Here is a 24,266-nt window from a genome sequence, read left to right on the forward strand (position 1 = left end):
AAAATGAGCAGGAACAGACCTGATTGTCTTACTATGTGGAACCTTGTAAAAGTGTAGAAATGCTCTATTGAGGGCAGCTGGTACACAGTGACTGCCAAAAAATGCAAATCAAATACAGGCTGTTTCTCATTAGGACTGAAAGCCTCTTATTATGGCATTTTCTTTTGTTGTTGTATTCATACATCCCACAGCAAAAAAACAGATTCAATTCTTCATTCTGTTGACCTGGATATTGTTTTTTTTGAGGAAAGGATGAACATCTGTGCTTCCTTCCAATCTGCTGCACAGCTGCACATTTTGTTGCAGGTCTTCAGAGTTCAGTCGGTAACCCATGAATGCCATTCATCTTCTTGTTAAAATGTCTATGCTGTAGCCAACGCATGTGCCCTTGAGGGTTTTGCAAGAGATTTCTTTTTCATTATTGTAGAAAAGAACAATGTGTCCTTTAATATTAGCATTTTTGCTTTGTACAGTAATTAGCAATCCCTTGGTCTGCTGTCTGATAAAGCATCTGTTTATGAGGTTACCTAGTTTTAATCCGAGCTACTGGAAAAATAACGAGGGAAGAGGTCAAATCTACTTTTGCGATGCTCTCTGCCTTCTCTGCAGTTTTACAAACAAGAAAAAAGGTGAACAAATAATATCTTTGTTTTTTCATAGTAAGTAAGTATGACCCGTTACTGGCCTTCGTAACTCACTACTACTCCCAGATTAGTTTCTCCTTCGATAGTGTAAGAGTCTTTTTGTTTCTTCCTTTTCATCTTTGTGTGACTGAGCAATTTGTATCGTTAACGGGGGGTCGTTTCTATGGTTGATGGAGTGGCAGGGGTGGTTGACCTGGAGGTGGTTGCTGGTGGTGTGTCCACAGGGCTTCCTGCCTCACTGCTGGGTGTTACGGATGAGCTGGCTGTGGCTGCCTCACCTTGTTGCTGAGCTTGAAGGGTTTGTCCACACACATGATGGTGCTTTTCCCAGTCCTTATGCTGGCAAAATGAGCCACAGTATCGTGCTGTATTGCAACCACTGCAGGTCTCACTGGCCTTGCGTCCACAGTTCCAACAACTCTGTGGAGGGAAGAAATAGAACAACATAAGTACGACATTTAGAAGTTCCTGAAAGCCTACTGGAAAAGCCAAGCCCAAATACCCTGTACAAAGCAGAAAGATCTATAAATGTGCTCTGAACCAGGAAAGTTGTACAAAGCAGAGAAGCCCATGTTCATTTGCCCATCGGCATCTTGGGTGGTTACAGCTCACATAAATAGCACACATCTCTTTTCAAAATAAAGTACAGCTTCTGATGTGAAAAGCTGTCAGCACGATTGTATTTTGATAGGGGCTGTGCTCAAAGAAGAGCCCAGCTCCAAAGCACTGTGGGAAACTGTCATCTCAGAATAAAGTTAATTGCATGTCAAAATAAGCAGTCTAAGCAAACTCCTATAAATAGTATGCTAAATAGCTACTGGATTCTTTTCATTGTTTTCATAATGATGGACAGCTCAATGGTGTCTTGCGGTTTACCGTGAAGACAGAACATTAATCGTTATTGCAAATAGTTTTAGAATCGTATAGATGCTGTAAATTAGAAGTGAGATTGTGGCATTCTTATGTTCAAAAGAGTGCTAGTCAATTCGAAAAGAACAGTGCCAAAGACTTATTATGCAGTTATTCGATCAGTTGGCTAATCACAAAACCTCTGTTCACAGGTATTTAAATACTTTAAACATCGCTGACTAATTCTGTAAGGGAAGCTATTCATTTTAGACACAGCCTGTGCACACACTCTGAAAATGGAATGATGATGGCAGTCTATAACTGAGTGAATACTTGAATTAATTGCCACCATATCAGTTTCTGTCAGATTAAATGCAGATGTATGGTAAAACTATTAACACAGGAAGAAGCAATTATTGTAACCCTTTAAATACCTTCTCCACATCATAACTACTCAAAGGGCGGAAATGCTGAGATCTTATTTTTGTCTTTAAATCAATGTCTACTTCTCCCAAGGCCAAAATCCTCTTCCTTCCCCTTCTCACTCAGAGATTGTACAGATCGAGCTGACTCAAATTAAGGAAGAGATGCTCAAGCATCTCCTCTCCGTTCTTTTGCCACAGAACAACCAGTCAAGACAGTAAATATTTGAAAGCAAAAACCTTACACTTGTAGAATTTCATTCGAGTTGCTTAGCAGAGCTCTAAATTGGCAGATTAGATGCAAATTTTCACTTCAACTTGGATTCAAAATAAAGAATCAGCAATATTCATCCTGACAGATTCTGGTTGTAATCAGCTACAGATTAGATGGTAATGTAGTTAGGGCTTGAACAATGGCTGCTTTATCCAACTTCAAACTTTTCTAAGAGCATATAAAGACGTTTACTCAAAAATGGACACAAATACATCTTTCACACTACAATACAGAAACATTTCCACATTGGTAATGGCACTTGATTGTTTTGTTCTGGAAAATAGTGAGCAGCTCTTGAAACATTGTGAGGTTGCAGTGTTGGAGGGTATGAGACGCATCAGTAACTCCATTGAGTCATGGTACACTTCACTTTCAGTTAGGTCTATAAAAGGACAATGTTGTTTTGTATGCCAATCATGAGTCTATCTTAAATTGTAGAAACACGATTGCAATTTCCAATTTAAAAAAAACCCACTGAAGTCAGGTGAAGCTTTGGAAGAATATTGGGAATGTAGGATCAATCTGAAACAAGAAATTAAGAGGGCTAAATGAGGTCATGAGATATCCTTAGTGAGCAGGGTTAAGGAAAACCCCAAAGCCTTTTATTCATATATAAGGAGCAAGAGGGTAATGAGGGAATGGGTTGGCCCACTTAAGGACAAAGGAGGAAAGATATGTGTGGAGTCAGAAAATGGATGAGATTCTTAATGAGTACATTGCATCAGTATTCACTGAGGAGAGGGGCATGACAGATGTTGAGGTCAGGGATAGATCTTTGATTATTCTCAGTGAAGTCAGCATAAAGAGGAAGGAAGCGTTGTGTATTCTAAAAGACATTAAGGTGGCCAAGTCTCCAGGTCCGGGTGGGATCTATCCCAGGTTACTGAGGGAAGAGAAGAAAAGAAATAGCTGGGGCTTTAACAGATACATTTGCAGCATCCTTGAACACGCAGGAGTCCCAGAGGACTAGAGAATTACTAATGTTGTCCCCTTGTTTAAGAGTAGCAGAGATAATCCAGGTAATTACAGATCTGTGAGCCTGATGTCAGTGGTAGGGAAGCTACTGGAGAAGATACTAAGGGATAGGATATATATACCAATTTGGAAGAAAATGGGCTTATCAGTTATAGATGGCATGGTTTTGTGCAGGGACTGTCATGTCTTACAAACCTAATAGAATTCTTTGAAGAGGTGACAAAGTTGATTGATGAGGCAAGGGGTGTAGATGTCATGTACACTGCCTTTATTGAGGTATTTGAAAGGTTCCCCATGATAGGCCGATGAAGGTGACGTTGCATGGGGTCCAGGGTGTTCTAGCTAGATGGATAGAGAACCAGATGGGCAACAGTAGACAGAGAGTAGTAGTGGAAGAGAGCTTCTCAAAATGGAGACCTGTGACCAGTGATGTTCCAAAAGGATCCATGCTGGGACCACTATTATTTGTAATGTACATAAATGATTTGGAAGAAGGTGTAGGTTACCTCATTAGCAAATTTGCAGATGACACTAAGATTGGTAGAATAGCAGATAGTGAAGAGGACTGTCAGAGAACACAGCAGAATATAGATAGATTGGAGAGTTGGACAGAGAAATGGCAGATTGTGTTCAATCCAGACAAATGGGAGGTAATGCATTTAGAAGATGCAATTCCAGAGCAAACTATACAGTAAATGGAAAAGTCATGGGGAAAATTGGTGTACAAAGAGATCTGGGTGTTCAGGTCCATTGTTCCCTAAGGTGGAAACGCAGGTCAGTAGACTCATCAAGGCAGCTTTCGGCTGCTTTCCTTCTTCGGACAGAGTATTGAGTACAAGAGTTGGCAGGTCACGTTACTATCGTATAAGACTTCAATTCGGCCACGTTTGAAATACTCCCAGAGTGAAGGACTCAGTTACTAGGGGTCACGAGTTCAAAGTGAGAAGGAAAAATTTTAGGGGAGATATATGTGGATAATTCTTTACGTACTGGATGGTGGGTGCCTGAATGCATTGTCAGCGGAGGTCAAAGGGGTGGGAACGATAGCGTAATTAAAATGTATCTAGACAGATAAATGGATAGGCAGGAAACAAAGGGATACAGATCTTTAGAAAATAGGCAGCAGGTTTAAATAGAGGATCTGGATCGGTGCAGGCTTGGAGGGCTGGAGGGTCTGTTCCTGTTCTGTAATGTTCTTTGTTCTTTTTTGTACTTATTTATAAGATTTCTTGATTTGTTTTTTAATCTACACACAAGCGTTCGCTGGGATGTATATATGGGTGTCAATTCAATCAATTCACACCCCCTAGCTTCTTAAGATCACAGTATATCGGTCTCTGATCTGACCTTACAGGCACACACAACCTTGAACTCGATCTGCAATAGGTTTGCAAATTCACTTAAATCCATGTCACCTCCCATTTTCATACTGACTCTTAATTATGGTTAAAAACCACTAAGAGATGACATACAATTCGAACGCTCAATAGAAATTGTGGGTCTACCTACTGCACTTGGACTGGAGCAGCCCAAGGAGACACCTCACCAGCACCTTCTCAACCCAACTAGGGCTGTAAACATTGGCCCAGCCAGCAACACCCATATCAAAATGAATTACAAAAGAATAGCAGGCACCAGAAGCTCCTTCTGAGTGAGTCAGCAAGACAGCTCATGAAAAACAGGAGCGTGCTGCCATCATCCACTTAATCATAGCTTTTCAACACCCAACCCACTGTAGATGTAAACAGTTAGGTTGAGCCCTGATCTCTGGATATACGAACATGAATCCATATTCCCAGCCACTAGGTAATTCCTTCCTGTATCAATCATGTCATATTAAGAGCTTGCAAGCTGGATATTTCCTTTCAACATGGTACAAGACTCATACAATGATACTTTAGACATTCACGCTTATCCTATCAGATTCTCAAATAAATGGGTTGGTAAAGACAAAAGAACAAAATGTGTATTTATGGAGTGTCATTCCTATCCTCCAGGCATGCAAAAGCGTTCCAATAAAAATGGTATATTTTAAAATGTATTTACGATTATAAACTAGAAGATAAATGCTTTCACAGAGTCCAGGAATACACGTTCCAGAAGCATTTTATTTCAACCAAGCACACCCTAAAAAGAAATCACCACATCACACAGCCACCACTTGGCTGACTCTCCTATACATCAAGCACAGTTGAGACTCGAACACAGATGTGCTGACCCAGAGGTAGGAATACTATCACTGTGCCACAGGAGTCATATACTTTTGCACAGATATTTTTAATTAACCCACTCGGATGTATGATGCCATACCTCTGGTGCAACTGGGACTTGAATCCAGATCTCCCTGTTCCAAGATAAGGAGACTATCACGGCACCAAAAGAGCCCAATATCTTTGTCTAGATACTTTCTAATTAACCTGTTAGAGATGTTTTAACACTCTGCAGTGGGCGGGACATGACCCCAGACCTCTTTATCCATAACACTTGTTTGCCATGTTACCTTTAATTCCAAGGTACTTAGCGTCCTTTTAACAGAATTAGATACCAGCATTCACAAAATTAAGTACGCAATCAGTTTAACCGTTATTGTTGGTGTTGTTTCAATAATGAACATTGACCAAAACGTTGGGAGACCTCCAGTGGACATCCACTTGGAAAGTGAATAATGCTTAGGTTTAAACATCTCATCTGAGAGAATGCATTCTCGTTAAGTAATACATACCAGGATAATAAATGATTTCAAGTCCTAATGTGAACTTAAGTTTGTCACTTTCTGACTGTCAGGCATAGCCAAGTTTAAACATGACAAATTTCAAAAATGTTTACTCTAAGGATGGGTTAATGAAGGCAAGAACTCTGCCCTCCTATAATCAAGGTTCCATCACTGGCATAGATCCACCTCACAGCCTGGCTCTAAACCTTACACTTGTGCCAAAGTAAATGCTTTCACAGTGTATCTAAGATCCCTGAAGCATGAAGGGCAGCAATTTTATTTGGTAACGTTTAAATGGCACTGGGACCTGACTATCACAGAAAACTGGTGGGAAAAGGGAATGCAATGGGAAAGCTTTATTTTAACAAAAGGCTTGATGACATGACTATAACAGAGTCAGAGTTTGAGCCCTAGAACTTGTTGCCACTTGGTAACAAGTTTATCGCTGAATACGACTTTGAAGGTCATGATACTTATTTTACCTACTTCTATAAAACCAGTGATGATATGGTGCCATTTGCTACACAATGTCTTTTTTTTTTAGCTCAGTTGTAACTACCTCACTTTTAATTCAGAAAACACTGGTTCAATAGACATGGTAAGACTTGAACCCATATTCTAGTATAGGAATACTGGTCAAGGTGGTGCCACTTGTTTAAATAAACATCCAATCTACCCTCTGAGGTAGAAGAGAGAACAATGAAGTTTTGTTGGAATTTTGGTAACATTTATTTGATTATCTTCTTAGAGCCTGCGGGAACCTGGGATTTTATTCATTAGTGTGATACTCTTTCGGCAGTCACACCGTGCTTGGATATTCTTGCTATAGCATAGCAATGTGAATGCTATATAGGACATTCCTGTAAATCTACAGATCATCTCACACATTACACTTTATAGAGGGATGAAGAGTAGGCAGTCTGAGTCAGCATTGTATATACTCTATGCCAAAAAACAATATTCCCTTGAGGGTCTGTTTAGCTTAAATGACAAAGGGTAATGTGTTTATTCAGAATAATGTCAACAATGGCAGCATGATTTCTGTTTCAGCAGAGGAAGACTTGAGACTGTCCATTCCCTCACCAGACTGGAAGGCAATGGTGAAATATTAATGGCAAAAGAAACTGCCAAAGAAACACTTCAAATTGAAGATAAAGACCTGTTTCCAGGCACAACACATGTGAACGGATATTCCATTTACAAGAGATTTACTCACTAGCAGGTTAAAAATTCTAACAGCTGAAGAAAACTTCCATTGAATCACAAAAACGTATAATACAGAAATAAGCCATTTGTCCTGTTGTGCAGATACCAGCCCCACAAATGAGCTGTTGTGTTTAGTTCCAAGTCCTGCTTAACCCAGTTATTCCTCATCTGAAAAGTACCTTACCAGCTCCCTTTAAAATAACTCAAGGAATCCGTTCTAAATTGGGCAAAAACAGTAAAAAGGAGAAACAGAATAAACTGCAAGTGAATAGTTCCAGCAGATTTAATAAAGTATCTAATTTGAATAATTCTTCCCACATTAAAACAATCTCCAGGCATCTGGGAAGTACATATTTCCTTTTTATAATTCATTCACAGGATGTGGATATTGCTGGCTAGGTCAGCATTTATTCCAGGAATCAATTTGCATGATCCTTTCAAGAAGAGCCTGACTACTCACTGAGACAAAATTTTCATGTCCTTTCGAGATTAATTTTCATTATTTGGAATGCAAAATTTCATTAATTATTCTCCAGAGGGAATACCTCTTGTCCCTCTGTTTCTATCAAAACCTATTCTTAACTGCCTTGAGAAGGTCGTGGTGAGCTGTCTCCCTAAACTGCTACAGTCCACGTGGTGTAGGCACACAAACAGTGCTGCTAGGTAGGGAGTTCTGGGATTCCGATCTAAAGATAATGAAGGAGCAGCATTTTAATTCCAAGTCAGGATGTCTGGAGGGTGCTGAGCTTCTTGTAGGTTGTTGGAGCTGCACTCATCCAGACAAATGGAGAATATCCCATCGCACTCCTGACTTTGTGGGAAATCATGTCTCACGAACTTGATTGAGGTTTTTTGAAGAAGTAACAAAGAGGATTGATGAGGGCAGAGCAGTAGATGTGACCTAAATGGACTTCAGTAAGGCGTCCGACAAGGTTCCCCATGGGAGACTGATTAGCAAGGTTAGATCTCATGGAATACAGAAAGAACTAGCTATTTGGGTACAATTGGCTCAAAGGTAGAAGACAGAGGGTGGTGATGTTTTTCAGGCTCGAGGCATGTGACCAGTGGCTGGGTCCACTATTGTTTTGTCATTTATATAAATGATTTGGATGTGAGCATAAGTATAGTTAGTACGTTTGCAGGTGACATCAAAATTGGGACCTTGATCAGATGGGCCGATAGAAGAAGTAACAAATGGAGTTTAATTTAGATAAATGTAAGGTGCTGCATTTTGTGAAAGCAAATCTTAGCAGGACTTATACACTAAATGGCAAGGTCTTAGGGAGTGTTGCTGAACAAAAAGACCTTGGAGTGCAGGTTCATAGCTCCTTGTGGAGTTGCAATTAGATAGAATAGTGAAGGTATTTGGTATGCTTTCCTTTATTGGTCAGCACACTGAGTTGGGAGGTCATGTTGTGGCTGTACAGGACATTAGTTAGGCCACTGTTGGAATGCTGTCTGCAATTCTGGTCTCCTCCCTATCGGAAGGATGTTGTGAATCTTGAAAGGGTTCAGAAAAGATTTAGAAGGATGTTGCCAGGGTTGGAGGATTTGAGCTATAGGGAGAGGTTGAGTAGGCTGGGCTGATTTCCGTGGAGCATCGGAGGGTGAGGGATGACCTTATAGAGGTTTATAAAATCATGCAGGGCATGGATATGATAAATAGACAAGGTGTTTTCCCTGGGGTTGGGGAGTCCAGAATGAGAGGGTTTAGGGTAACAGGAGAAAGATATAAAAGAGACCTTAGGGACACCTTTTTCATGTAGAGGGTGGTGCATGTGTGGTTTGGGCTGCCAGAGGAAGTGACGGAGGCTGGAACAATTGCAGCATTTAAAAGGCATCTGGATGGGTATATGATTAGGAAAAGTTTGGAGAGATATGGGCCGGGTACTGCAGGTGGGACTAGATTGGGGCGGGACATCAGGTCGGTCTGGATGAGTTGGACCAAAGGATCTGTTTACATCTCTATGACTCTATGCCTTGTGCCTTGCAGATGAAGACAAAGCATTGGTGAGACAGAAGGTTGATTACTCTCTGTAGAATTTACAAGCCCTAATGTGTCCTTGTGGCAACAGTTTTTATATGGCTAATCTAGTTAAGTTTCTCGCCAGTTGTAAGCCTAAAGATATTGATACTGGGGTGTCAGTATTTGTAATGCCACTGGGGAGCAATGATGGATTTTCTTCTGCTGGAGATGGTCATTGCCCAACTTTTGTGTGGTTTGAATGTTACTGTCAATTATCAGACCAAGCCTGAATGTTGACCATGTCTTGCTGCTCCAGCCTCTGGAGTCATGAATGGTAGTGCTGAACACTGAGCAATCAGTGAACATCTTCACCTCCTCAACAAGCTCATATTACCTTTTAATTCCTTACAAGTATGCAGTTAGTGACAATCTCAGTTTCACTAGATGTAAACGGATGGCACAGTAGCTAGCATTGCTGTCTCACAGGGATCCGGATTCGATTCCATCCTTGGGCAGCTGGCTGTGTGGAATTTGCACGTTCTCCCTGTGTCCATGTGGGTTTCCTCCGGGTGCTCCAGTTTCCTTTCACAATTCAAAAGATATGCAGGTTGGGTGGATTGGCCATGCTAAATTGCCCATAGCGTCCAGGGATGAGCAGGCTGGGTGAGTTAGCCATGAAAAATGCAGGGTTACAGGGAATCTGGATGAGATGCTCTTTGGTGGATCAGTGTGGACTCAGTGGCTGAATGTTCTGCTTCCATACTGCAGGGATTCTATGATTTTAAACCATTGTATGCCATTGGTTATAGACATGTCAAGATCCATGCAGGAATCTTGAAAGATAGTGGATCAGAAATTACCACAGCAGATGTGATGAACAGTCAACTCTCTTTCCCAGGTTGTTCTCATCAATGTTAAGATTCTCAAGAGGGGAGAGACAGTGTTCATTCAAAATCAGACGAAGTAAATATCATTGTTTCTTCATTTAAAGTGCTACTGTGAAAATTCACCCTCCAATGTAAATAGAGCAATTTATTTTGCAGAAGTCTTAGTGCATTATAGAACTATTTCTACCTGAAGCAGCTCCTGAGCAAATGCATTAATCACTCAAAAGCACAAATAGGCATGTCCTGAATTAGATTTTGGAGTTGGTGACTGAACAGTCTACAAAAAATTATACTCTTGTTCACCATTATACCTGCTTTGTAACTAGCATTTATATATAGTTTCTTCAATACTCTTGTTACTGGACTATGCAATAAAAGCAATGGAGAATTTTCAAAAAATTACAACGGTATAGCGGGAAAAACCATGGACCAGAACAAACAAACTGACTGATGTGGTTTAAAACCATACAGACAAGTAAGGTTTTAAGCACAATCACAGGCCTTTGTCAATTGGACTGGGTCAGTCTTTACATTGCTATAATTAGGCATACCACAGTAAAGTAAGGCACTGTTCCTTCTTCTGGCTGTTGTCCAATGACCAATGCAGAATCCTGCTTTTGGGATGTGGGCAATTCTGGCAAGGCCCCATTTCTTGTTAGACTTTAATAGCCTTGAAAATATGGCGGTTTGCCTATTCTTTGAACAGCTAAGTAGTACATGTGCTGACATCGGATGGAATATGTTCACATCTTAGTTTTTGCTTTGAATGTCATGGGAGTATCACATTCTAAGTGAATGGCGGCTGTTTAATCAAAGTCACTGGAACTTCTCGATGTTGTACAGAAGAGATAGTTTATTTGTTACTGAATATCCAATCGCTGGTTTGTGCTCACAGTCATGGTATTGATATACAATTTGTACTGATATTAAAGGCCTGTTTTGATGCTGTTGATCAACAATGTTCCTGTTTATATTGATGGTTGGAGTTGCAGCAATGGTGGTGCCTTTGAAAGTTGGGGGCAATGATTTGGGTTCTCTAGTTTAAGGTACAACTGGATCAAGTGAAGGAAAAATGAGATTCAGCTGCGACATCTCAAACATCAAACATTGGGATTTTCCTGAAAGAGACAGGAATCCATACTGTAAACCACTGTCCAAAAGTATCTTCTAAACTTTTCTTATGGAGAACCGGGGGTATGGGAAGGAATCCAGGCTGAGCCAGCAATTGATATGGACAGATGGCAAAGCCAGCAAGATAGAAACCAGCCTTACTTACAGTGACATTTACTGTGCAGTTGTTACCATTACCACCAAACCTGAGTTTCCATATCCCATCATATCCCCATTCAACCCCATATCCTCTTATATACCACTCCCCCCTGCATTTTTTATGCTTTTGCAATACCCAGTATACATACACAGCCAATGAGCTATTACCAGGTCTTTGAAATAAAGCTGAAATTGGCAATATAAATGGAGACATTAAAAATATCGTTTGAAATCTGAGTTTAAAACCTCTCAAAAACTGTCCATCAACCACAGCCATTCACACAATCAATAACAGAAATTTTCATTCACTTCATACCTTTTACGCTTGTGGCAATAATAAAAAAGCCACTGAAAAACCACAAAGAAAGATCAACTTATTGCAACGTAACACAGCTGTCAATCAAATAACACTTGCAATCCCCTCTGCAGTTTTCTCAATACATTGTGTGCTGAACTTGGAGTTCAGCAAAGCATTTAGGATATCTGGAAAAACAGATACATGACCATCTGTTCAGCCTGCATTTGTTGACACAGTTGCCAGTTAGTCGCTCTATAAATACTGTGCTGAGCCTCTAGAACGATCAATGTGCTCACCTCTTGGGTGGTGGTTGTGGAATTAAATCACCACCAAGCAAGTAGGGCAGGAGTGTGTGTAAACTGCATATCTGTAATGCTATCCAACGCCAGCAAAGACTACCACAAATGGGAGTGGGGCAGGAATCCTAGAATTGGGGAAAATCTGGGTTCATATCCACTGAGCTCAACGATCAAGGTTCCCACATAGAATGATAATATAGGTGAGGAACCAGAAGGCTTTTGATACCTTAAACACTATCATATTACAAAAGTCAGCATTTTAGAAAAATACTGAACTCACTCAAAAGGTGAAGAATCTAATAAATCTTGTTGGGTTCACTCACTGCAGGTAGATGAAGTCATTTTAATTTGTACGCTAGACTCCTTGACAATATAGCATTCTCTTGAGAATGAATGAAAGTTTACCCAAGTTTGCAACCTTCATGACAGATTTGTAATCAGCTGCATTTTAGTTGATGACTACAATCGTTGAAAGCTACTAACTTTAGTGACTGATAGAGAACAGTCCTGGGAAAACAACCTCTTCCTTTTTAATTTTTGTTAAACAGTGCTCCTAGAAGTCCACAGCTGCTAAAGTTGTAAACAGACAAAGTCCAATTTTGTCAGTCTTTCATTGGAGACTCCATGCCAATTTGTAAGAGTTACGCGAAAGTTGCTTTCCAATAAAACTTCATGGGGTGGGCTGGATTTTCACGATAATCCAATACATGCTTGAGTTGACCATTGTGAGATTACCAAAACATTAACAAATTTCTCAAAGCCACCTACTTCTCCAATACCTTCCAAATGTCTGCAGCTGACTGTGTCCAGGTGTTGGTCAGGTCAGTGTTCTGTTCTACAGGAGAATTTTAACCAAAAGTGCCATATACATGAACCATTGACCTTTTTCTGAAACCATCACAACTCTCAGGCAGCAGAACCTGGTCAGCAATAGTTGCACTAAATGGTTCAGAACAACTTGGGCGAAGATTTCTTTGACAATGGAGAGGAATGAGATCCCCCTGAGTTTGTTCTAAATTTAGCAAGTTTATCTCTGCTTGTCAGATGAACAATGTAAGCATCTTTATATTCTTGTGGAATGTTTCTTTGCTTCCACATAGACTGAAAGACTTCAGTGATGCTCTCGACCCAGTTGGGGTGGCAACAGCTCCTGGAGCTTTGATGATAAGGGATGGACAACATTCCTCGTGTCTAACAGTGTGGGAGGATCATCGAAGTATAGGTATGTGCTAGCCTAACCCTCTTCAACATATTTATCACCATCATGTTGTTTGATGCCACGCATGATGGCCGCCTAACATCAAAACAGATATTAACTGCATGGGAAGCTGCTCCACCTTAGCCAACCCAAGGTGAAGAGCAAAAACTAACAGCAGACCTCATGACTGCCTTTTGTTGATGACTGCGCATGATGGGTAGGCTCAGAGCTGAGTATGCCATGTCGCAGGGACTTATCCTCCAAAGCATGCAACGACTTGACTGACAATCAATGCAAAAAAAACAGTAGTAATGTTCCTGTCCACTCCAGGAAAGCCCAATCTAGAGTAAAAGTTTCAGCCCATGCCCAGAAGCAGTCAGTAATGACAATCTCACTCAGCCTGGTAGCACATGCAATTGGCAGTTTTGGAAATCACTGCTGCGTACAGACCGTAGAGCTCTGGACATTAAATATGCAAAATAGAGGGAGCATTGCATACAAATTAGTATCAAAAGTAGACTATTTTGTCCCTTGATTACAGCTGATTTGTTTGTGATTCGAATTCCACCTTGCATCCACCTCAATAACTCTGGAGTCCCCTGTCTGTCAAGATTCTTTCCACTTCTATATTTAAATATTCAATGACACTCTTTCATTGCCTTCTGTGTGTTTCTATGGGCCAAATTTTACATTATTTTGGCTAAGTGCATGTTGCTTTGAATGTCTTAGAGGGTTTGCACCATATCTTACCAAACACACCTTAATAACTTCCTATATTCTCCCTATCCAATTCCAAACCCATTCTGGGAACAACATTCTATAGCTGGGATATTTCAGAATTGACTGGCATCCCTAGCACATACGCCATCTTTAAAAGGTTGCTGTGCACGTAAACAAACACTGTCAGCCTGTAGCTGCCCTGCCATTTCCTGACATTTACCCCAGTATGCAACCAAAGAAAAGCCAGTGCCTTGCTTTATGGGCAGAATCCTGGAGATCCTGCTGGATGGGATGGAGCACAGCTGAATATCCTCTTCTGTAAGACCATCAGAAGAGGCCTCAGCACTAGATCATGCCAGCATAGGCCAAGAGTGCCACCCAGCTCATGGAAGTGACAGCCATCAGGAGGAAAGCCCAACAGTATGAGAATAAGGTCAATATCCTTCTATATTCTGCTAGCAAAAGAATTTACACCTTATTGCCAATACCTCACACACAATTTACTCACCAAATCTCAAGCTATATCACTCACTCAATCACAACCTACCCAATCCCTGACAGCTTGAAGTTTGCATGCTCACTGTGCTGCTTACTTACTTGCTTTGGGCATCTCCCCATCTACATAAACAATAATAGCCATGCCATCCACTTGCATCTCTGTTAATATCTCTCTCTCTCTCTCTCTCTCTCTTTCCCCCCACCCCTCCAAACAGAAAGAAACCCATCCATCAAAGAGCAGAAATAGCCAAGAAAGTTGATGGCTGCCCTCACTCCTTATGTGGAAAGCGTCTTGTCTCTAATCGCCCTGAGTGGCTAACTGATCATGTCCAAGCTCCTGGAATAATACTGGACACTGCTCTTGATGCATTGTGCAGGGGTCCCTCAAGTGAAGGTTATCCCCTTTGACTTGACTTAGGATTCCTGACAATGACGAGCTGCATGGTTTTTATCAGTATGAAACGCCAAAGCAAGTAGTCAGTACTGAGAGCCTGGTATCTCTGGCTAAAGGATGTAAGATGCAACAAGGTAAGGCAGGGATGCTGTTAGTATCCAAGTGGTCTCACAGTCTGTGAGCACGAGAAAAGCAAGTGAAGAGCTGGAGAACTGGCTAGGCCCAGTCCATGAGCTGTTGCTTGTCCCTGAGTGCACCGTGTCCTTGCAGCAGCATTATAGTGACAGTTACTAGTGCAGCCTTGAAGTACAGATGCATAACGTACATGGACCAAACATGCCATGAAGGTCCCTTAGATGACGACCCAGGTCAGATGCCAATGTCTGTGGTTGTGGAGTGCATGTGGTAGGTGTCCATGGGATGTACCCTGAGGCAATGCCTTTAGTGGTAGAAAATTCCAATACCCCTGCTCTGTGTCTAACTTTGGGACAAGTGTCGAGTTAAAATTGCCAGACATCTACTCTGACCTCCATGGTGAGAATTCTCCACATCAAACCTGTTCAGTGTTTGGTAGCACAGGAGGCTCAACATTAAAGTGGCGATTGCAAGGTTTGTGAAGGTTTGTAGCTCAGGTTGAGGTTTACAGTGTAGGTTTGCTCGCTGAGCTGTAGGTTTGATATCCAGACGTTTCATTACCTGGCTAGGTAACATCATCAGTGGCGACCTCCAAGTGAAGCGAAGCTGTTGTCTCCTGCTTTCTACTTATATCTTACAACCCAACGGGACCAACACCCCACGATTCTATGGATTACCAAAATTCCATAAACCAGGAGCCTCCCTCAGACCCATAGTCTCACTACCCGGAACACCAACTTACAGACTGGCCAAAGAACTACACGCAAGACTGAAATACCTAGTAGAAGAGTCACAGCACTCCATCCACTCCACCCAGGAATTCCTAAAAATCATCAAAAACACCTAAATAGAGGAAGATGAAACAATGATTTCATTCGACGTAACAGCACTATTCACCTCCATCAACATCGACCTGGCAAAGGAAACACTTACCACACTTTTAGAAGAGACCATCACACACACACACCAACCACCATCAATCACATTACCAACGAAAACATCATGAAGCTAGTGGACCTGTGCCTCACCACCCACTTCACTTTCAACAACATAGTCTACAAACAAACCAAAGGCACACCCATGGGATCTCCGCTATCAGGATTCATAGCAGAAGCGGTAAGGCAAAGACTAGAACATACAGCCCTACCAACCATCAAACCAAAAATCTGGGTCCACTACTAGATGACACCTTTGTCATCACAAAATGAAACAAGATAGAAGAGGCATTTAACTTCATCAACAACACCCTCACAGGCATAAAGTTCACCAAGGAGGAAGAAACCGACAACAAACTCGCATTCCTGGACGTCGCAGTCGAAAGAAGGGACAACGGAGAACTACAAACCTGCGTATACAGAAAACCGACAAACATTGAACAAATGCTTAACTACACCAGCAACCATCCTAACACACACAAACAAAGCTGTATCAGAACACAATTCCAACGAGCCACCACACACTGCAGCACAGACGAACTTTGGAAAACAGAGGAGAACCACCTATACAACATATTCAAGAAGAATGGATACTCAAATAATACAGTTCACAGATTCCTCAAGAACAAACCATGACAAGCAGACAAAACACAGCCAGAAGCCCTAACCACCTTACCATACATCAAAGTAGTTTCAGAAATGACAGCCAGACTACTAAGACCCCTCGGAATCCTCATAGACACAAACCCATCAACACTCTCAAACAAAAACTAATACTTAAAAGACCCAGTACAGCCCATGGACAAAAACAACGTCACCTACAAAATTCCATGCAAGGACTGCCACAAACACTACATAGGACAAACAGGAAGAAAGTTAGCCACCAGGATACATGAACACGAGCTAGCCACAAAAAGACATGGCCCTCTCTCCCTCTTAGCCCTACACACGGATGAAAAAAAAACACCATTTTGACTGGGGCAACACATCAATCCTGGGACAGACTAAGCAAAGACATGCCAGAGAATTCCTAGAGGCCTGGCACTCCAACCACAATGCCATAAACAAACGCATAGATCTAGATGCCATCTATCAACCCTCTGAAAACGAACAGGAAACGACATCACCACAAACCTCAGGAATCCCATCCAGGAGAAAGATATAAATAGAAAGCAGGAGACGATAGCTTCACTTCACTTGGAGGTTACCACTGATGTCACCTAGCCAGGTCATGAAACATCTGAACATCAAACCTACAGCTCAGCGAGCAAACCTACACCCTAAATTAAAGTGATGAATTGTGGTATTTAACAAGCTAGAATTTCTCTTATTTGGCAATATTGGCTTAGTGGTATTAACACTAGACAATAAATCCAGAAACTCAGCTAATGCTGTGAGGACCCAGGTTCAAATCTTACCACAGCAGATGTTAAAATTTGAATTAAATTAAAAAAAGCAAATCTGGAATTCAGAGTCTAATGGTGACCATGTAGCCATTGCCTATCGTTTGGAAAAATCCATCTGGTTCACCAATGTCCTCAAGGGAAGGAACTCTGCCATCCTCACCTGGTCTGGCCTCCATGTGATTCTAGAGACAAGCTGGAGGCAGCCATTTTGTCCTTCAAGCTTGCTCTGCTATTCAAAAAGATCTTGACTTATACTTTCCTTCAATGCCACATGTCCCTTGTTACCTTTAAAATCTAAAAATTTATTTTCGTCTTTTAGAACATGTTCAGAGACTTGGCCTCCACTGCCTTCTGTGGTAGAAAATTCCAATACCCTTTAAAATGAAGAGATCTTTCCTCACTTCAGTCTTAAATAGTCAACCTTTATCCTGAGACTGCGCCCCTAGTTCTATACTCTCCACCAGGAAAGACAACCTCCCTGAATCTCCTCTGTCCAGCCCTGTTAGAATTTTCTGTTTCAATTTTATATGTTTCAATCAAATCCCTCCCATCTTTCTAGTGAACAGCCACATTCAAATCGATCTCTCCTCATAGGACAGCCCTGTCATCCCCAGTATCGGCTTAGTCAACCTCTGCTTCACTCAATGCTGTGTATATCCTTTCTTAGGTAGGTAAGCGAAAACTACAAGCAATACTCCAGGTGTGGTCTTACTGAAGTCCTATGTAACTATTGCAAGACATCCCTACGTCTGAACTCAAAACCAATAAACTTTTTACTTTCCTGACTGCTTGCTGCATCTGCCTGTTTACTTTCACTGACTGATGCAGAAGGACACCCAGATCCCTTTGTATATTAACATTTGCCAATCTATCTCCATTTAAATACTTCAGTGGATTTTTTTATCCTCACACCAAAATGGATAACTTCAACATTTAGCCATTAACTGTGTGCCTACTGACACAGCTTGTGCAAATTACCTTGCAGCCGCCTCCTCACATATTGCTCACAACTCCCAATCTTGCTCAGTTTTGTGTCAACAGCAAACCTGGAAATATTGCACTTGGCTCCCTCAGCTAAGTCACATATATAAAATATAGGGAATAATTGGGACCCAAGCTCCGATTCTTCCAATACCCCACAAGAGACTGCCTACCATTCACTTATTCCCACTCTGGTTAATGGACAGGAAACAATCTTCAATCCACACTGATAACTTGCCTCCTCCCCCATATGCTTTCACTTTATGAGGGATCCTATCAAATGCCATCTGAAAATCCAAATATACCTTTTCCACAGATTCTCCCTTATCTATTCTATGAATTTGACATCCTTAAAAACAGTAATTTCTGAAGCATGATTTGCCTTTCATTAGGAGAAAGTGAGGACTGCAGATGCTGGAGATCAGAGCTGAAAGATGTGTTGCTGGAAAAGCGCAGCAGGTCAGGCAGCATCCAAGGAACAGGAGAATCGACGTTTCGGGCATAAGCCCTTTTTCAGGAATGAGGAGGATGTGCCAAGCAGGCTAAGATAAAAGGTAGGGAGGAGGGACTTGGGGGAGGGGCGCTGGGAATGCGATAGGTGGAAGGAGGTTAAGGTGAGGGTGACAGGCCGGAGAGGGGTTGGGGGAAGAGAGGTTGGGAAGAAGATTGCACATCAAGAGGGCGGTGCTGAGTCCGAGGGTTGGGACTGAGATAAGGTGGGGGGAGGGGAAAATGAGGAAGCTGGAGAAATCTGCATTCATCTCTTGTGGTTGGAGGGTTCCTCCTCATTCCTGAAGAAGGGCTTATACCCGAAACGTCGATTCTCCTGCTCCTTGGATGCTGCCTGACCTGCTGCGCTTTTCCAGCAACATATTTTTCAGCTTTGCTTTTCATTAACCCATTTGGCTTTGTTATCACATCTTGTGTAACAGACTAACATTTTCTGCACGACTGATGTTAGGCTAACTGGTCTGTAATTCCCAGCTTTTTTCCCCTCTTCGTTTCCACACATACATCCTGCTAATCAGACTGTTCCTGTCAGTTATGATAATGTATTATCCCCCAAAACCAGGAGTGTTTATCTTCTGCAATGACCTCTGATGTGCAACCTTATCAAATACCTTCCTGAAATCCAAATGTATTTTGTCCAGAAGTTTTTCTTTGTCCACAGTGCATGTTATTCTTCCAAATTGAGTCACAGAGATGTACAGCACAGAAACAGACCCTTCGGTCCAACTCGTCCATGCTGACCAGATATCCGAAATAAATCTAGTCTCATTTGCCAGCAATTGGACCATATCCCACTAAACTCTTCCTATTCATATGCCCATCCAGATCCCTTTTAAATGTTGTAATTGTACTAGCTTCCACCACTTCTTCTGGCAGCTCATTCCATACATGCACCACCCTTTGCATGAAAAAGTTGCTCCTTAGGTCCCTTTTAAATCTTTCCCCTCTCATTCAAAACCTATGCCCTCTCACTTTGGACTCCTCCACCCCAGGGAAAAGACCTGTCCATTTACCCTATCAATGCCCTCATGATTTTATAAACCTCTATAAGGTCACCTCTCAGTTTCTAACACTCCAGGAATAACAGCCCCAGCCTATTCAGCCTCTCCCTAAAACTCAAACACTCCAACCCTGGCAACATTCTTGTAAATCTTTTCTGAATCCTTTCAAGTTTCACAACATTCCTCCATTAAGAAGGAGACCAGAATTGCAGACAATATTCTAAACATGGCCTAACCAATGTCCTGTACAGCCTCAACATGATCTCCTATACTCAATGTGCTGACCAATAAAGGAAAGCATACCAAATGACTTTTTCACTATCCTATCTACCTGCGACTCCACTTTCAAGGAGCTATGAACCTGCACTCCAAGGTCTCTTTGTTCAACAACACTCCCCAGGACCTTACCATTAATTGTATAAGTCCTGCCCTGATTTGCCTTAATAAAATGCAGCACCTCATTTATCTAAATTAAAAAGCATCTGTCACTCCTCGGTCCATTGGACCATTTGATCAAGATCTTGTTGTACTCTGAGTTCACTTTCTTTGCTGTCCACTACACCTCCAATTTTGGTGTCATCTGCAAATGTACTAACTGTATCTCCTATCTTCACATCTAAATCATTTATATAAATGATGAAAAACAGTGGACCTAGCACCAATACTTGTCACACTCCGTTGGTCACAGGCCTTCAGTCTGAAAAACAACTCTCCACCACCACCACCACCATCACTATCTATCTTCTGGCATTGAACCAGTTTTGTATCCAAATGGCTAGTAATACCAATAAATTGTTAAACATGATTACCCTTTGATATAGCCATTCTGACCCTTCTGAGTATTTGAGTTTCTAGATCACAGATATAATTTCATTAAGAATGAGTTCTAACATCTTTCCCATGATAGATGCCGAACAAAATTTCCTGGCTCCTTTCCTTCTTGAACAGAGGGTTTATTGTTGTTACTTTCCAGTCCATTGGAAACATCTCCTCTTCCTACCTTCTCTGACCCCAGTTTCCCACATTATTATTCTCCTCACTCACTTTGTCCTTACTCTTTGATATCGGGCACTCTCGTAAGCTGTCTACATTGATGAAGGGGCATGTGCAAAGACTGCCAAACTGAATGGAGCTGCTGGAAAATGCTGAACATCAGAATGGTACTGAAGAGGAAAAAGCTGTCTATATGATGATCTGATACAAGAGCTGAACTAGACCAGTCAGCATGGCAAGTTTGCTCTACTATTCAGAGATCATGGCTGATCTGATAACTCCCGACTCAACTCTCCTGCTTTTTCTCTATAACCCATAATTCCCTTACTGATTAAAAAAAAACTTGTCTATCTCAGCCTTCAATATACTTAATGACCCAGCCTTGATAGGCTTTTGCAGTAAGGAATTCCACCTATTCATTAGTCTCAGAGACAAAACATCTCATCTTTATATTAAATATGTGACCCCTTGTTCTGAGATTATGCTCTCTCATCCTAGACTCTCAAGAGGACACATAGACCCTCAAGTCTTCTAAGGATTTCATATATTTTAATAAGAGCGCCTGTCGTTATTTAAAATTCCAACGAGTTAGGCCCAATCTTCACAATCTTTCCTCCTAAGACAGACCTTTAATACTGGATAGTAGCCTAGTGAATGTTCTCTGGACTGCCTCCTATACCAGTATTTCTTTCCTTAGATAAGGGGCCCAAATCTGTTCACAGTATTCCAGCTGTGGGCTGGCTAGTGCTTCGTATAGTTTTAACAAAGCCTCCCTACATTTACACGTTGCTCCTTTTGAAATAAAGGCCAACATTCAACTGGCTTCCTTATTATCTGCTGAACCTGGATGCTAGCTTTCTGTGATTTGTGGATGAAGGACTTTCAAATGCACTGTTCTGTAGCTTTCTGCAGTCTTTCTCCATTTAAATAATATTCTCCTCCTCTATTCTTCCTGCTAAAATATTTAACTTCTCATTTACCCACATTAAATTTCATCTGCCAATATCTTTCCCACTTGGAGCAGCACGTTGGCGCAGTGGTTAGCACTACTGCCTTACAGTGCCAGGAATCTGGGTTCAATTCCACCCTCGGACGACTGGCCACCTTCTCCCAGTATCTGCGTGGGTTTCCTCCAGGTGCTCTGGTTTCCTCCCACAGTCCAAACATGTGCATGTTAGGTGGATTGGCCATGCTTAACTGTCCAGAGGTATATAGCTTAAGTGGATTAGCCATGGGAAATGCAAGGTCACGTGGCTAGGGTTGGAGGTGGGTCTGGGTGGGATGTGGACTCAATGGGTCAAATGGCCTGCTTCCACGCTACAGACATTCTATGATTCTGGGTGTTTTTTCCTTTATTGAGTTTAAATAACCAAGACCTGCAATTATGTGGAAACACGTGTGTTCTCAAGAAATGCCATGTTAACAAAACGAGCTCCAACATGACCTTTCATTGACTTGAAAGAAAACACAATTCTGCCATCTCCACAATCCTTCAAACCCAAGTCCACAATAGTTACTAAATTTGAAACCATTATAACAATTTCTAGCCCTCACTTGTTGTTTCACCTACAAGCTCGTGAGTCATAGAAATGTGTGCAGTGTACTTCTTAATATGGCAATGCTAAATTGCCCATTGTGCCCAGGGGTGAATAGGTTAGGTGGATAAGCCATGGCAAGTTCAGGGTTACAGGGACAGGGTTATGAGATGGATCTGGGTGGGATGTTCTTTGGATGGTTGGAGTGGACTCGATGGGCTAAATGGCTTGCTTCCACACTGTAAAGATTCTATGATTGTTTAACATGCCTCTATCCTTCTGCAGACCTATTATGTCCTCACCACTTGCCTTCCCACCAATTTTAATGTCAATTCTACCACATTGAAGTCTATAGAGCAATGGTCCTTCTTGCTCTGTTCTATACATGAGAGACTTGGACCATGTTTCTGTGTCATCCCAAGAAGTGCATCTACTTTCACTTGAGTTATCAATGGAAGTTGCTGAAGATCAGATGAAAAGGCAAAATACCCGACACAGAGCCATACATCCAAGCTGGAATGTCAAGAACACACACTAAAGTGAGATTGTCACAACTAAACTGGTCTTGTCATGTAACTTAGAATGCCTGACAAGCAGATCTTCTACAGTGACCGTGGTTCCAGAGTGCATTCTCATAGTGGCTAAACAAAGAGCTACAAAGACACCTCTGAATAATTTGCTGAGTAGTTTTGATATTGACTTAGTATTCTCAGAAAAGGTCAACCAGGATCATTGCACCTGGCATAACCATATAAAAATAAAGTTGATGGGCTTTCTGTGAAAGCAAATTGTAAGAGGAGGAAATCTCAAGTAACAACTCGCCTAAAAGGCACCCATTTGCACCATCCTATTGTGGAGGAACAGTCCGTTCCAGGGGTTGTTACGTTGGGTTGTTCCAAATTATTAGTAATATTCAATACTGCCTTAAAACATAAAAGGTAGGAGCAAGATTAGGCTATTCAACCCAGCGAGCCTGCTCTGCCATTCATTATGATCATGGCTGATCACCAAGCTCAATACCTTAACCCTGCCTGTGCCCCTGTGCCCCTGCACCCACCCACCCCCTCCCCCCGCCATATTCCTTGATCCCATTAGCCACAAGAGCTATCTGCCTCCATTAGCCACAAGAGCTATCTGCCTCCTGTTTGAAAACATTCATTGTTTTGGCCTCGTCTATTTTCCATGGTAGTGAGTTCCACACACTCACCACTCACCATATCTCTTCATCACAGTCCTAAATGTTCCACCGTGTTTCTTTAGGCTGAGACTTCCAGCTCTGCACATTCCCTGCCATTGGGAACATCCTTCCTGCATCTAACCTGTTCAGTACTGTTAGAATTGTATAGATTTCTATGAGACTCACACTACCGTTTATTCTTCTGAACTCCAGGTGAATACAATCCTAACTGACTCAACTGCTTCTCAAACATTAGTCCTACCATTCCATGAATCAATCTGATAAACATTTGCTCTCCAGAAACAGAGTGGAGCTTGTTTAAATGTTTTCAATAAGTCGCTCAGGACAGTTTGAATTGAAAACATTAGACTATGGGATAGAGTTAGTCAGGGAAGAGAGTTGCCAAGTTTGGGCTATGTGCCAGTGAGATACTTAGGAGCAATGAGAGAATCCCCACCCCAAAGAGGCACTTTTAGGAATTGTGAAAAATTCAGGGTGCCAACTTAAATGTTGGAGCATGGCTTCTGGAAAAGCCCAAGAAACATTGGGAACTTGGAGGAAACCAATAATAATTTAGTGCAGCTGAGAGCAACGGTGAAGGTATCTCACAGGCTACACTTTCTTTATGCAGCTGAACAAGATCAGAGTTTGGAGAAACTAGGGGGCAGTATCAGCTTGGTGAAGCCAGCTGTCTGTCAATGGACAAACTGAAAGTATGATTGGAAGTAGGTACTGGAATTCTGATCCTAGAATCCAGGGGACCTCAGTTCCATCAGGAGTGTGCACTGCTGGAACATGGTTGAGGCAGTTCAGAGCAGCTTTTGAAGTGGATCCAAAGCTAGGTCTTTAAAAGGAGAAGAAACTGAAATCCTTTGTTAAAGCTTGAAGAGATGTAGAACTTGGGGGCTGCTGAGAAATCTGTGGGATCTGTCTGGACCGTAACTGCTATTTGACGTGCTCTGTGGCATCTTCAACCACAGT

General features: G+C 41.7%; 1 protein-coding gene across 7 annotated transcripts in view; it reads right to left on the reverse strand.

The window, feature by feature from the left end:
• Nucleotides 1–24,266, reverse strand: part of runx1t1 (RUNX1 partner transcriptional co-repressor 1) — a 115,552-nt gene that overhangs the window by 1,829 nt on the left and 89,457 nt on the right. For all 7 annotated transcript variants that reach the window (XM_060823651.1, XM_060823650.1, XM_060823652.1 and 4 more), the window contains one exon: nucleotides 1–1,064. This exon is cut by the window's left edge and continues 1,829 nt beyond it. In XM_060823651.1, coding sequence (XP_060679634.1) covers nucleotides 789–1,064 — 276 coding nt within the window. In that variant the 3' untranslated portion in view covers nucleotides 1–788. The remainder of the gene's footprint in view (nucleotides 1,065–24,266) is intronic.

The sequence above is a fragment of the Hemiscyllium ocellatum genome, chromosome 4, assembly GCF_020745735.1.
Source record: "Hemiscyllium ocellatum isolate sHemOce1 chromosome 4, sHemOce1.pat.X.cur, whole genome shotgun sequence".
NCBI lineage: Eukaryota > Metazoa > Chordata > Chondrichthyes > Orectolobiformes > Hemiscylliidae > Hemiscyllium > Hemiscyllium ocellatum.